Source organism: Ranitomeya imitator, chromosome 1 (genome assembly GCF_032444005.1).
Source record: "Ranitomeya imitator isolate aRanImi1 chromosome 1, aRanImi1.pri, whole genome shotgun sequence".
Classification (NCBI taxonomy): Eukaryota; Metazoa; Chordata; class Amphibia; order Anura; family Dendrobatidae; genus Ranitomeya; species Ranitomeya imitator.
The window spans coordinates 1,043,668,048-1,043,683,829 of record NC_091282.1 but is presented as its reverse complement, the minus strand read 5'-3'; the positions used below and the strand labels follow the sequence as shown (position 1 = coordinate 1,043,683,829).

General features: G+C 51.0%; 1 protein-coding gene across 4 annotated transcripts in view; it reads left to right on the top strand.

Annotated features, from left to right (window-relative positions):
* FBXW7 (F-box and WD repeat domain containing 7) overlaps window positions 1–15,782 on the top strand; it is a 303,144-nt gene that overhangs the window by 261,525 nt on the left and 25,837 nt on the right. For 2 of the 4 annotated variants that reach the window (XM_069744067.1, XM_069744066.1), the window contains 2 exons: window positions 7,465–7,547; window positions 10,109–10,250. In XM_069744067.1, coding sequence (XP_069600168.1) covers window positions 7,465–7,547; window positions 10,109–10,250 — 225 coding nt within the window. Of the gene's footprint in view, window positions 1–5,653; window positions 6,006–6,090; window positions 6,250–7,464; window positions 7,548–10,108; window positions 10,251–15,782 lie in introns of those variants that run through there. The other 2 variants (XM_069744068.1, XM_069744069.1) reach the window with 2 other exon arrangements.

The following is a 15,782-nucleotide window of genomic DNA, read 5'->3' as shown; positions in this document are numbered from 1 at the left end:
ACCTACCCTTTCTTACACTAACTGGCGCAGCCACCTACCCTTTCTTACACTAACTGGCGCAGCCCCCTACCCTTTGGCACGCTAACTGGTGCAGCCCCCTACCCTTTGGCACGCTAACTGGCGCAGCCCCCTACCCTTTGGCACGCTAACTGGCGCAGCCTCCTACTCGTTGGCACGCTAACTGGTGCAGCTCCCTACCCTTTGGCACGCTAACTGGCGCAGCCCTCTACCCTTTGGCATGCTAACTGGTGCAGCCACCTACCCTTTCTTACACTAACTGGCGCAGCCCTCTACCCTTTGGCATGCTAACTGGCGCAGCCACCTACCCTTTCTTACACTAACTGGCGCAGCCACCTACCCTTTCTTACACTAACTGGCGCAGCCCCCTACCCTTTGGCACGCTAACTGGTGCAGCCCCCTACCCTTTGGCACGCTAACTGGCGCAGCCCCCTACCCTTTGTAACGCTAGCTGGCGCAGCCTCCTACCCATTGGCACGCTAACTGGTGCAGCTCCCTACCCTTTGGCACGCTAACTGGCGCAGCCTCCTACCCGTTGGCACGCTAACTGGTGCAGCTCCCTACCCTTTGGCACGCTAACTGGCGCAGCCTCCTACCCGTTGGCACGCTAACTGGTGCAGCTCCCTACCCTTTGGCACGCTAACTGGCGCAGCCTCCTACTTGTTGGCACGCTAACTGGCGCAGCCTCCTACCCGTTGGCACGCTAACTGGTGCAGCTCCCTACCCTTTGGCACGCTAACTGGCGCAGCCTCCTACCCGTTGGCACGCTAACTGGTGCAGCTCCCTACCCTTTGGCACGCTAACTGGTGCAGCCTCCTACCCATTGGCACGCTAACTGGCGCAGCCTCCTACCCGTTGGCACGCTAACTGGCGCAGCCTCCTACCCGTTGGCACGCTAACTGGTGCAGCTCCCTACCCTTTGGCACGCTAACTGGCGCAGCCTCCTACCCGTTGGCACGCTAACTGGTGCAGCCTCCTACCCGTTGGCACGCTAACTGGCGCAGCCTCCTACCCTTTGGCACGCTAACTGGTGCAGCTCCCTACCCTTTGGCACGCTAACTGGCGCAGCCTCCTACCCTTTGGCACGCTAACTGGTGCAGCTCCCTACCCTTTGGCACGCTAACTGGCGCAGCCTCCTACCCGTTGGCACGCTAACTGGCGCAGCCTCCTACCCGTTGGCACACTAACTGGCGCAGCCTCCTACCCGTTGGCACGCTAACTGGTGCAGCCTCCTACCCGTTGGCACGCTAACTGGCGCAGCCTCCTACCCTTTGGCACGCTAACTGGCGCAGCTCCCTACCCTTTGGCACGCTAACTGGCGCAGCCTCCTACCCGTTGGCACGCTAACTGGTGCAGCTCCCTACCCTTTGGCACGCTAACTGGCTCAGCCTCCTACCCGTTGGCACGCTAACTGGTGCAGCTCCCTACCCTTTGGCACGCTAACTGGTGCAGCTCCCTACCCTTTGGCACGCTAACTGGCGCAGCCTCCTACCCGTTGGCACGCTAACTGGCGCAGCCCCCTACCCTTTGGCACGCTAACTGGTGCAGCTCCCTACCCTTTGGCACGCTAACTGGCGCAGCTCCCTACCCTTTGGCACGCTAACTGGCGCAGCTCCCTACCCTTTGGCACGCTAACTGGCGCAGCATCCTACCCTTTGGCACGCTAACTGGCGCAGCTCCCTACCCTTTGGCACGCTAACTGGCGCAGCTCCCTACCCTTTGGCACGCTAACTGGCGCAGCTCCCTACCCTTTGGCACGCTAACTGGCGCAGCCTCCTACCCGTTGGCACGCTAACTGGCGCAGCCTCCTACCCATTGGCACGCTAACTGGCGCAGCTCCCTACCCTTTGGCACGCTAACTGGCGCAGCCTCCTACCCTTTGGCACGCTAACTGGTGCAGCCTCCTACCCTTTGGCACGCTAACTGGCGCAGCCTCCTACCCGTTGGCACGCTAACTGGCGCAGCCTCCTACCCGTTGGCACGTTAACTGGCGCAGCTCCCTACCCTTTGGCACGCTAACTGGCGCAGCCTCCTACCCTTTGGCACGCTAACTGGCGCAGCCTCCTACCCTTTGGCACGCTAACTGGCGCAGCCTCCTACCCGTTGGCACGCTAACTGGCGCAGCCTCCTACCCTTTGGCACGCTAACTGGTGCAGCCTCCTACCCTTTGGCACGCTAACTGGCGCAGCCTCCTACCCGTTGGCACGCTAACTGGCGCAGCCTCCTACCCGTTGGCACGCTAACTGGCGCAGCTCCCTACCCTTTGGCACGCTAACTGGCGCAGCTCCCTACCCGTTGGCACGCTAACTGGCGCAGCCTCCTACCCGTTGGCACGCTAACTGGCGCAGCTCCCTACCCTTTGGCACGCTAACTGGCGCAGCTCCCTACCCGTTGGCACGCTAACTGGCGCAGCCTCCTACCCGTTGGCACGCTAACTGGCGCAGCTCCCTACCCGTTGGCACGCTAACTGGTGCAGCTCCCTACCCTTTGGCACGCTAACTGGCGCAGCCTCCTACCCGTTGGCACGCTAACTGGTGCAGCTCCCTACCCTTTGGCACGCTATCTGGCGCAGCCTCCTACCCGTTGGCACGCTAACTGGTGCAGCTCCCTACCCTTTGGCACGCTAACTGGCGCAGCCCTCTACCCTTTGGCATGCTAACTGGCGCAGCCACCTACCCTTTCTTACACTAACTGGCGCAGCCCTCTACCCTTTGGCATGCTAACTGGCGCAGCCACCTACCCTTTCTTACACTAACTGGCGCAGCCACCTACCCTTTCTTACACTAACTGGCGCAGCCCCCTACCCTTTGGCACGCTAACTGGTGCAGCCCCCTACCCTTTGGCACGCTAACTGGCGCAGCCCCCTACCCTTTGGCACGCTAACTGGCGCAGCCTCCTACTCGTTGGCACGCTAACTGGTGCAGCTCCCTACCCTTTGGCACGCTAACTGGCGCAGCCCTCTACCCTTTGGCATGCTAACTGGTGCAGCCACCTACCCTTTCTTACACTAACTGGCGCAGCCCTCTACCCTTTGGCATGCTAACTGGCGCAGCCACCTACCCTTTCTTACACTAACTGGCGCAGCCACCTACCCTTTCTTACACTAACTGGCGCAGCCCCCTACCCTTTGGCACGCTAACTGGTGCAGCCCCCTACCCTTTGGCACGCTAACTGGCGCAGCCCCCTACCCTTTGTAACGCTAGCTGGCGCAGCCTCCTACCCATTGGCACGCTAACTGGTGCAGCTCCCTACCCTTTGGCACGCTAACTGGCGCAGCCTCCTACCCGTTGGCACGCTAACTGGTGCAGCTCCCTACCCTTTGGCACGCTAACTGGCGCAGCCTCCTACCCGTTGGCACGCTAACTGGTGCAGCTCCCTACCCTTTGGCACGCTAACTGGCGCAGCCTCCTACTTGTTGGCACGCTAACTGGCGCAGCCTCCTACCCGTTGGCACGCTAACTGGTGCAGCTCCCTACCCTTTGGCACGCTAACTGGCGCAGCCTCCTACCCGTTGGCACGCTAACTGGTGCAGCTCCCTACCCTTTGGCACGCTAACTGGTGCAGCCTCCTACCCATTGGCACGCTAACTGGCGCAGCCTCCTACCCGTTGGCACGCTAACTGGCGCAGCCTCCTACCCGTTGGCACGCTAACTGGTGCAGCTCCCTACCCTTTGGCACGCTAACTGGCGCAGCCTCCTACCCGTTGGCACGCTAACTGGTGCAGCCTCCTACCCGTTGGCACGCTAACTGGCGCAGCCTCCTACCCTTTGGCACGCTAACTGGTGCAGCTCCCTACCCTTTGGCACGCTAACTGGCGCAGCCTCCTACCCTTTGGCACGCTAACTGGTGCAGCTCCCTACCCTTTGGCACGCTAACTGGCGCAGCCTCCTACCCGTTGGCACGCTAACTGGCGCAGCCTCCTACCCGTTGGCACGCTAACTGGTGCAGCTCCCTACCCTTTGGCACACTAACTGGCGCAGCCTCCTACCCGTTGGCACGCTAACTGGTGCAGCCTCCTACCCGTTGGCACGCTAACTGGCGCAGCCTCCTACCCTTTGGCACGCTAACTGGCGCAGCTCCCTACCCTTTGGCACGCTAACTGGCGCAGCCTCCTACCCGTTGGCACGCTAACTGGTGCAGCTCCCTACCCTTTGGCACGCTAACTGGTGCAGCTCCCTACCCTTTGGCACGCTAACTGGCGCAGCCTCCTACCCGTTGGCACGCTAACTGGCGCAGCCCCCTACCCTTTGGCACGCTAACTGGTGCAGCTCCCTACCCTTTGGCACGCTAACTGGCGCAGCTCCCTACCCTTTGGCACGCTAACTGGCGCAGCTCCCTACCCTTTGGCACGCTAACTGGCGCAGCATCCTACCCTTTGGCACGCTAACTGGCGCAGCTCCCTACCCTTTGGCACGCTAACTGGCGCAGCTCCCTACCCTTTGGCACGCTAACTGGCGCAGCTCCCTACCCTTTGGCACGCTAACTGGCGCAGCCTCCTACCCGTTGGCACGCTAACTGGCGCAGCCTCCTACCCATTGGCACGCTAACTGGCGCAGCTCCCTACCCTTTGGCACGCTAACTGGCGCAGCCTCCTACCCTTTGGCACGCTAACTGGTGCAGCCTCCTACCCTTTGGCACGCTAACTGGCGCAGCCTCCTACCCGTTGGCACGCTAACTGGCGCAGCCTCCTACCCGTTGGCACGCTAACTGGCGCAGCTCCCTACCCTTTGGCACGCTAACTGGCGCAGCCTCCTACCCTTTGGCACGCTAACTGGCGCAGCCTCCTACCCTTTGGCACGCTAACTGGCGCAGCCTCCTACCCGTTGGCACGCTAACTGGCGCAGCCTCCTACCCTTTGGCACGCTAACTGGTGCAGCCTCCTACCCTTTGGCACGCTAACTGGCGCAGCCTCCTACCCGTTGGCACGCTAACTGGCGCAGCCTCCTACCCGTTGGCACGCTAACTGGCGCAGCTCCCTACCCTTTGGCACGCTAACTGGCGCAGCTCCCTACCCGTTGGCACGCTAACTGGCGCAGCCTCCTACCCGTTGGCACGCTAACTGGCGCAGCTCCCTACCCTTTGGCACGCTAACTGGCGCAGCTCCCTACCCGTTGGCACGCTAACTGGCGCAGCCTCCTACCCGTTGGCACGCTAACTGGCGCAGCCTCCTACCCGTTGGCACGCTAACTGGCGCAGCTCCCTACCCTTTGGCACGCTAACTGGCGCAGCTCCCTACCCGTTGGCACGCTAACTGGCGCAGCCTCCTACCCGTTGGCACGCTAACTGGCGCAGCTCCCTACCCGTTGGCACGCTAACTGGTGCAGCCTTGGCTACTGCAGCCCTCTATTTCTGCCCCCCTCAGACTCCAGCATTCGTGCCCTCCGCCAGCACGGCCCCCGCAGTGTGGAGCAGCCCCGGACACACACGTGCTACCTGTGGCTACACAGCCTGCAGTGAAGTGCTGCCTGGTGGCTGCTGTCAGTCACTGTGGGATCATGTGGCGGGGGATCGCCCGGGGAAGGCGCAGCGGTCCCTCCCTCCCTGCACTGTGCTGCTGCTCACAGGCTCCGTGATTCTCCGTATAATTGATGTGTGGGCTGTGCAGCGACAGTCTGGACTGTACCATCGTAGCTCTGCGCACAGGGGAGGCGCAGCGCGGAGTCTCCTCCGTGACGCGGGTAGGAATCAGTGCGTGTGGGAGGCTCCCCTGTGTGGCCGCCGTGGTCCGCTCCTCCCGTGTTGAGTCTGTGGAGTTGCTGTGAGCGGGGATACAGGCTGTGCGCTGCGCGGAGCCGCCGCCTCCTCTCCTGACGTGTCCGAGCATGTCCACAGCACACACTGCGCTCACACTCTCTCCGGGATCCCCGCTCTGCTCTCCTGCAGCCGTCAGGCGCGCCGGCCGGCCACTCGGGATCTAGTGCGGACACGCAGCCCCGCCAGCCGGAACCATGGGCTTCTACGGCACTTTAAAGATGATCTTTTACAAAGTAAGTGGTGCTGGGTGCCGTCCGGGAGCGGCAGGGGATGCAGAGGAAGGTGATTAGACAGCATCCTCCCCTCCTGCCTCTGCAGATGGCACACTCACTGGCATAGGAGCGCCCGGCCACCGTCTGCCACCTTCATCTGCATCCGCCTCCCGGCTCGGAGCTGCTGACCATGCCCTCTGCGGCGTTACAGTACTGTAAACTTCCAGGATGGGAGCGCTTCTCCAGCTACCTGCCCACCAGCCTGGTAAGAGCCGTGCCAAGGTTATGCTGTGTGCATGGTGTGCTCAGTGCCTCTGGCTGTAGGATGTGTGTGATCCTGGACTGGAGAAGTTTGGGCAGACAAGGTTATCCGGCAGCAGAGCATGGTGCTGAATATTAATCCTGTCCTATGGTAGAGCCGTAACTTTACCGGACAGTTGGCTTTGTGGCGTTGTAAATTCCCGCTTCCCCGTCCTTTGTCTGGTAGATGCCCTGTCTGGGCCCATCATGCGCCAGTCGCCACCCTGACGCTTGGCGTGCTGAAACGTTTTGCCCTTGCCGCTGTGGATTCCCTATGGCTCCTCGCCATGGTGGCTGTCTGTGCAGGTGGATCGTGTACATTGTGTGCTTGCCCTCCTCATTAGAGATCGGAACCGTGTTTCTGTGATCCTGTAGGATTGTAGGTCCCTGGAGTTGCCCAGAACAAATCTATATTTTAATGACTTGCAGCATTAATTACATTGGAGACCTTGCGTGGCGCTCGATTTCTCCCACTCAGATAGATGAGCCAGAAGTCACTCACTGATCTGTAAATTGACATGAAAGCTGCGGCTCCTGCATTGTAGAAGGACAACCACATGTTGGCAGAGCACGGCTAAACAGGAGTCCTCACAGCGGCTCATTATGGCAGGTCACATTCCTGCAAATGGCGGGCAGCCCGGGATTGTATTTTTTTGTTTCATGCAAACTGAATTGATATGCAAATCCTAAATCACTTGGAAGTGTGGTCGCTTCCTCGCCCGCCCTTGTGTATGTCTCTATGTAATGAAGTATGTTTATAGGGCCCATAAATTGTAGGGCTCCTAGACTCTGGTCTGGCGAGGAAACGCAACAGGTTCACTTCTCGTGGCTGCTTGTTACTACAGTAGTCGGTAGAGGGACGTGTGTCGCTGCTTCTACTAACATCATCCAAGGATGCCGCCTGGCAGAATAATGTGTGGTGTATAGGATTGGATTTGGGACCTTTTCCCATGTCGCCATCTGCGGGTACTATTACTCTTTTATGTGTTTGGCTATTGGGGGGTTATTAGTTTCCAAATAAATATTGAGATTCCTATAAATCTTCCTGGGTGAATTTGCATTTTGTTTTCCATTTCCTTGTTTGACACCTCATTTGTTACACCAGACTTTGATACATTGTTTCCACTGCTGCACAGTTTTATACATTTAGTCTTTTTTTTTTTTTTCTTTTTGATTTCAGATGAAGAGAAAGTTGGACCATGGATCCGAGGTCCGTTCTTTCTCTTTGGGAAAGAAACCCTGCAAAGGCTCGGAGTACACAAGGTAATTAAGTGGAATAATAGCCGCTTTGGTCATGACTGGAGTGAACATCCTGTCTCACCAGCTGCTGAGCTGCCTCTTTAATTTGGACACAGCTTTGCTTTCATTACTACTCCAGAGGGTAGTCTCCAGTCCTGAATAACAGCAGATTCATTGGTGGCTGTGTGGAAAATCCAAGTTTGGGAGATTGAAGCAAAACCATTATCATGGTGGAGAGAAATCACAAACTACAGTTTCCTATTCCACAGTATCGGGGGCTCATATTTCAAGAGGAAGAAATTATTTCAATTTTTTTTTTTTAAATCAGCCTTCAGTCCAATATTAAACTTTTAACTGGGCTTGTTATATCAAGCAATAAGTAAGATGCTTTAAATTAGAGCAGTTAGAACATTTTTATGTGCCTTTTATAGGAGTCCCAGTAGTGTATAACCTAAAAGTGTTAGTAAAGAAGGATGCATTAAGTCATTATCAGATATTGTGTAGCAAATATCTGATAATGAAGCGAGTTCCCCCTCATCTCCTACCATATCACCCATGTTCTGATTAAAAAGAACACTATCATTACTTGTAAGCCAAAACCAGGAGTGGCTCCAAATGATGGAAGAGGTCCCAATCTTTCCATTCCATATTTTCTCTATAGGTTGCTCTCCTGGGCTCAGATTACAAATACTGATACAAAATACTTGTGGCCTAAGTTCTGTTCAGGTTCCACCCACATATTACTAATGACCCTCCTGCTCTCCTAAGGTTTCTCCTATGTCCTATCAATAATTTCCACATTGTGTTGAGATCCATGTGCCCCAACAGTCAACCTCAGGTTATAATTTAGCTTTTGCCAATTAAGATGCCCATTATATCCTAGTACAGTTACCAGGTTCTGAAGCAGCTGCTTTACCAATGACTTTGCTCTAGGCGCAGTGTTCCTTAACTCCAGTCCTCAAGAGCCACCAAAAGATCATGTTTTCGGATTTCCTTAGTATTGCCCAGAAGATAATTCCATCACTTGTTCAATACTACAGAAATCCTGAAAACATGATTTGTTGGTGGCTTTTGAGGACTGGAGTTGGAGAACACTGAGCTAAGGTCTTCAGATAACTTAAGAATGAGCCTGAGGTTATGTTGAAGCTTTCCCATGCCATTTCAGTTCACCTTGGATTCTGTTGGGCCTGAGGGTCTAGTGAAACTTCAGTCTCTGCCTTGAAGACCTCAGGTCCTGGTACGACTTCCCATGTGTTCTAAGAAGGAGTCTGTGAGGCTTTCTTCAGCTCTATCTATAATATATTTTTAAGAACCTGCAGGAGCAGCCAGCACTGTATGACGGAGACTAGCTAGTCTTTGATGCATTTTGCCCTGCCTGCTTCCTACTGGCACTCCACACAGTCCTCCTCTCCAGTCATGGTTAATCTCTTCACTCTGAGATTTACATGACCTCATGGTTCCCTGCAGTGGCAAGTTATAATACAATCACAGACATGGTTCATTTAACCGTCAGAATGCCATTGGCGTTCTGTAAGCAGGGCTGGATATACACATTCTCCTAGATTTCTTTCCACCATTGCTCTTGTATTTTCCCCTGACTTGATGTCAGTTCTCAAATGTACATTTGTCCCTTTACTACTTGTTTTCCAAATGAAACATTACATAATTTCTGCACGCTGCTTTATTTCTGGGCTTGCAAGAATGTGACCACTTGATACCCCCAGAGGAGCATTCAGTTTAGCGTAATTCATTAACGCTTTCACACTGCGATTACAACCAGAAGTCTTTTATAGAAATCTTAGTAGACCCAAGAGTATTCCTCTTCTGTGAAAGGTGGCAAGACACAAAAGCTTTTATTGTAATAAAAATCTTGCATAATTAATGTCAGGCGGGATTCCCTGCTTTTAAGAGCCCCCCACCAGTGTTAATCACTGGAAAGTGGAACGACCACAGAGACTTCTTAAGACTTGAAGACATTCAAGGGGAATCCTGATATCCGTCATCTGTGAGATATAAAAACCTGCCATATGTAAACGTGACGTCTACACCCTTCATTTCTCTATGTGAAATCAATCACCCAACCGCTCACAGAAATAAACCAGTCATTATCTGAATTGGCTCTACCATTAACCCCTTAAGAGCCTGCAGCAGGGTACACGAGATGACAATCTGTGAAGGGCAGAGTGTTAGATTAGTAAGGGGTAGAGTACATGCCCAGTGGGAATGTTGGCTATAAATGAACGTGCCTGAGAAATTGATTATATGCTTGACTAGCGTGACATCCGCGCCCCCGACTTTGAGTGACAGCCCGAATTGCCTCTCTATCAAGTCATCCTTTCATGCTACGGCCAGTTAATGTACATCATTGAAATGATAACACCAGACAATAAAATCCTATGTACAAATACATAATTTGTATGTTCCCATGAGCACGTCTTTAGTAGAGTTGTTGTGCACCAAAATGGGAGATTTCCTACTTGTCACACAGCCCACTATCTTTAGGTTCAGGGATTGAAGATTTCTGGTTATGTCATTTTTGGAAACACATCTTTTACTCTGCTTCTCACTTATTACTTTTTCTACAGTACAACAGGTCTTGTGCCATGTTCAGCAACACCTACAACTTTTGGTGATCTACGGGCAGCAAATGGCCAAGGTCAGCAACGACGTCGGATTACATCCGTGCAGCCACCCTCAGGCCTTCAAGAATGGCTGAAAATGTTCCAGGTATGCTTTTGTGTGTGTGTGTATTTGTTTTCCAAAAGGTTATTCCCAAAATAACATGTTCTAGAGCTCCAATCTACCGATTGCTGGGGATCTGAGTGGTCGGACCACAGTGATCAGCAAGCTATTTTTTATTTTATGAATAGCAGATAACTTGTGTTTTGGTGCTAACGCTTGAATTCAGATGCTCACCACTGTATTTCTGACCAGAGCATGGTGGTTTTATGTTTATACATATTTTCACATTCAGATTTTATCCAATACATTCATAGAAAATACATTCTGGTCAGATGTAATTGAACAAAGAGTTAACATTATATTTTCGAATTTTGCTCTACGGTTGATATTAGTTGACAATTCCCTGTATGTATGTATAAAATAGGATCTGTAGGCCCCTGTCACAGTAGGTGATGAGATGTGTTTGTTTAATTGATTATGGCACAAGAATTCTTAGATTTCTAGAGATAGTTGGCTTTTTGGATTGGTGCACTGAGCCTGTGAGGGGGGTTAAATGGACTGATTGTTCCTTCTGCAAGTTCCCTTGGTTTTCTGCCTCATTAGTTCCTATGTCCATAATTTGAGCCAGCCAGGCAGTACTCCTTTTGTAAACTGAATGAGAGCAAACATCTTTGTACTTTTGACGGTGTACATTCAGGTCACCACAAAATTGCTTACTACAGGGATAATATTTAACACAAAAGAGAAGTTTTTTAGATCCTGCTGTACTAGCTCTGCAATGAAAGTCTGCTCCGTTGTGTTGGGTTACTGTAAGAATACAGAATGTGAAGCCAACAGTTCCAGCTTATGTGAGATGAACAGCTTGAAGCAGCGGTCTGAAGACCTTGCATCAGGGCTGTAATCATGGGAATAAGAGCTGTAAAACATTTGGTGAGCACCAAATGGGGGACTGTCCTGACCTGTCCTAGGACATCAGTGCTGAACATCTACAGCTTGAAGGCATGAGTGCTGAGAACTAGTTGAACCACGTCATTCGGGAGGTTCCACTCATGTTACAATTAAGGATGGCTTCTTTTATCTATGATAATTATTTCCCCCCTGGGAAAATAAGAGCCTTTCATGATTGGAAAAGCAAATGTGAAGCTATGATGGAGATGAATGGTTTAGTAGTTTATCAAGCCCCAACATGTGAAAGCTGGGATGTGCAGGTAATTATCCAAGGCATCTGGGCTCCATGCCAGGTGTTCCTCCATTCTGTCCTGGAGGAAGCATGAGGTCTGTCGCTTAGCACCCTCCACCAAAATACTACTGTTTTTATTTGCATGACTTGTCCCTAACAGTTACTCTGCATGAGAAAGGCCCCTCTTATCTTTCTCCTCCATGCCCGCACCCTCAAGCTGTAATTGCTGGTTCCCATTCATTCAGGTCATTTGGTGGAACCCTGGTATGCAAATGTACATTACAGCAGATAATCAGCCACTACATGCGCGGATTAGAGAGGCATTCATGTCCAAACTGGGGCACCGTTCCCATGAAAAATACAGTAACCAAAAACAGATCTATTGTTCTTATGATTATCGAGTCCAACATATCTCCACGCTGTCATAGTCCAACTAAAGCTGGAGAGGTGGCATCTTATAATGTCTTCTGACAGGGCAAATCAACTGCGAATACCACTTAGCGGGGTGTAGGGTTTCTGTATGAAGTAAATATGTTCCAGCTTGGGACTAGGTCTTCCTTCGTGTGACATGGGAGCGTTCTGAAGAGAAGTCTATAAGCATAGATCACAAATATGTAGAGTTTTGTCATCGCAATGTAGTTAGTTTGATCCACTTTTTGGGGTATTCTTTGGATACATTGCTTAATGGTCCCCACCACTATATCATTAAAATGAACTAAAATGAACCTGTCAGTCTGTTCATGTTGCCCAAGTCAAGGGCGAGCATGAATCAGAGCTTGGCCTCACGATTGCGGTTTGATATGTATGTTTTTCTATGAAGTGCAGCATGGTTTCAGAGAAAATATGGACCCCAATTTAATGAAGTGTTTATGCAAAACACCTTAAAGGGACACTGTCACCTGAATTTGGAGGGAACAATCTTCAGCCATGGAGGCGGGGTTTTTGATTCACCCTTTCCTTACCCGCTGGCTGCAATATTGGATTGAAGTTCATTCTCTGTCCTCCATAGTACACGCCTGGGCAAGGCAAGATTGTCTTGTGCAGGAAATGTCCCTCCAAATTCAGGTGACAGTGTCCCTTTAAGTCTAGTAGCAGAGACCTCCACCGATTGCTAAAGCTAGCCATACACATGACGGAGGTTGGCTAAACATTTGTTTGGCAGACCATTATCCTCATATGTATAAGCACTTGGATGATCCTTGATGGCTTTTCAGTAGAGTGAGAGGAGGAAGCTGCTTCTTGAAACCTCTCGTAGTGGCCTTTATTGCATGAAAATAAAGGAATAGGGCGTTGAAATGACCAGATCCTTGTTTTCCTCAACACCATCTGTCAGGGAAGAGTTGGAAGGGCTCTAAAGATTGAATGAGTGACCGGTCTTGCCATCTAATCTTAAAGGGTACCTGTCACCCCCAAAATCGAAGGTGAGCTAAGCCCACCGGCATCAGGGGCGATGAAAGATGAGAAAAAGAGGTTAGATTATACTCATCCAGGGGCGGTCCCTGTTCTGTTCTGGGTCCGATGGGCGTCGCGGTCTGGTCCGGGGCCTCCCATCTTCTTACGATGACATCCTCTTCTTGTCTTCATGCTCTGACGCAGGCGTACTTTGTCTGCCCTGTTGAGGGCAGAGCAAAGTACTGCCATGCGCAGGCGCCAGGCCTGTCTGAAATAACCCGCAGCATAAAAACAAGAAGAGGACGTTATCGTAAGAGGATGGGAGGCCTCGGACCGGACCGCGACACCCATCAGACCAGAACAGAATCTGGACCACCCCTGGGTGAGTATAATCTAACCTTTTTCTCATCTTTCAGGATACATCGGGGGCTTATCTACAGCATTACAGAATGGTGTAGATAAGCCCCTGATTCCAGTGGGCTTAGCTCACCTTCGATTTTGGGGTTGACAGGTTCCCTTTAATGGGAACCTTAAGACTTTAAAGGAACCTGTCACATTGGATAACGTTATTGGCTTGCAGAAAATTTAAACCTGCAGGTTAATATTGCTAGAAAGGTGCCCAGCCCCTTAGCTGAAAGTGCAGTTACCAGGCGAAAAATAACTTTATTTCTCCTGGGAGTCGTCAGCTTTTAGTAATACAGGCATGCCCAAAGTGGCTTCAGTCACCGCTCTGTGAGCCGCATCTGTAAGCAAGCGTATCAGCAGTGCAAACCGTAAAGTGCCAGGGCGTGCCCGCCACTGTACCTCACAGTGGAGTGACTGAAGCCGTGCCTGTGTGACTGAAAGCCGGCAGCTGCACTTGCAGTGACGTGGCCGGTTACCTTTCTAACCTGCAGATTAACCGCATTATCAGACATCACAAGTTCCCTTTAACTAAGTGCTGTGCCACACATGTGTTTCTCTTTGGTAGTGTTTTGCTCTTGTAAGGGAGTAAAGTGAGCCTCATAAAGAATCTTAAGTCCCTACATCTCTCTGAGCTGATCACAGCTGTCCCGTGCCCCCTCATTACAAAATGACTGGTATACTGTAAGGCCAAGGTCACACAGATTTGCGTTGCTGATTTTGAATCACAAATCCGTGGTCAAACCAACAAAATATAAACCACTCCTGTTGGGTTGTGGATTTTCTATTTTTTTTTTCTGCATTTTCAATCTTAGTCAAATTTGGGGGTTTTATCATATTTTTGCCATTAACACCAATATATTTGTTACTTCATAATTGAAAACTGTACATGTGTATTTAATTTATAGTGTGTGAACTTGCCCTAACGGTTTGGTCTACAATAAATAGCAACTCTCCACCTAAAATAGCTCCTCTACCCATGTTCTCTTGTTTAGTCTCTCTTGTCTGTGTTGGCATAGCATAGTATGAACCCCCTGGAGACCCCAGCTGTGTGCAAATATGGAATATTTTCAGTTTTCATTGTTGTAGTCTATTTGCTGTGCAGAGACTGGAGCCCATCCTTACAGAGCTGCTTTAGGCCCTTTCTAATATGCGGCCAGATAGTTTACCTTTCGATTACTGTGTTTTGTATTACGTTTAATTGTTCATGTTTGCAGTTTTTTCTTCTGTTAGGTTCTGTTCATTTTACATAGCCCACTACGTTCAGCAAGCACTAACAATTGTCTCCAAAAATATATGCCCCAGACATATAGCTCTGGCAAAACTTAAGAGAGCACTGTAAAATTTTCAGTTTGTCAGATTTTTCTCTTTTATAGGTATATTTTTGAGTAAAATGTAAATTATTCTTTTATTCTATAAACTACTGACAACTTGTCTCTGAAGATCCAAGCAATACATTTTGTATTAATTTTCTGAAAATGAGAAATGGTCAAAATAACAAAAAAATGTATTTCTTGCAGATCTCAAATAATGCAAAAAAAAGTTCATAATCATTTAGAAACAAAAGTTCAGAAATGAATATTTTGTGGAATAACCATGATTTTTAATCACAGCTTTCATGCGTCTTGGCATGCTTTCCACCAGTCTTTCACACTGCTTTTGGATGACCTTATGCCACTCCTGGTACAAAAATTTAAGCAGTGCTTCTTTGTTTGATGGCTTGTGACTATCCATCTTGATTACATTCCAGAGGTTTTCAATGGGGTTCAGGTCTGGAGATTGGGCTGCCCATGACAGGGATTTGATGTGGTGGTCCTTCATCCACACCTTGATTGACCTAACTGTGTGGCATGGCACATTGTCCTGTTGGAAAAAAGTCCTCGGAGATGGGGAACATTGCCTAAGCAGAAGGAATCAACTGTTTTTCCAGGATAACCTTATATGCGGCTTGATTCATACGACCTGCAAAGAACAACCTGCCCAATTCCAGCCTTACTGAAGCATCCCCAGATCACCTTAAGGCTTAAGAAAAAAGTGATGGGGGTATAAAGGGAACCTGTCACCCCCAAAATCGATGGTGAGGTAAGCTCACCGTCATCAGGGGCTTATCTACAGCATTCTGTACTGCTGTAGATAAGCCGCCGATGTTACCTGAAAGAGGAGAAAAAGAGGTTAGATTATACTCACCCAGGGGCGGTCCTGCTCCGATGGGTGTCTCAGGTCTGGAACAGCGCCTCCCATCTTCCTTCCATGACGTCCCCTTCTGGTCTTCATGCCGCGGCTCCGGCGCAGGCGTACTTTGTCTGCCCTGTTGAAGGCAGAGCAAAGTACTGCAGTGCGCAGGCGGTGGAAAGGTCCAAGAGGCCTGGCGCATGCGCACTGCAGTACTTTGCTCTGCCCTCAACAGGGCAGACAAACTACGCCTGCGCCGGAGCTGCGGCGTGAAGACCAGAAGAGGACGTCATGGAATGAAGATAGGAGGCGCCGGAGCGGACCTGAGACACCCATTTGACTGGACCGCAGCGGGACCGCCCCTGGGTGAGTATAATCTAACCTCTTTATCTCCTCTTTCAGGTTACATCGGCGGCTTATCTACAGCATTA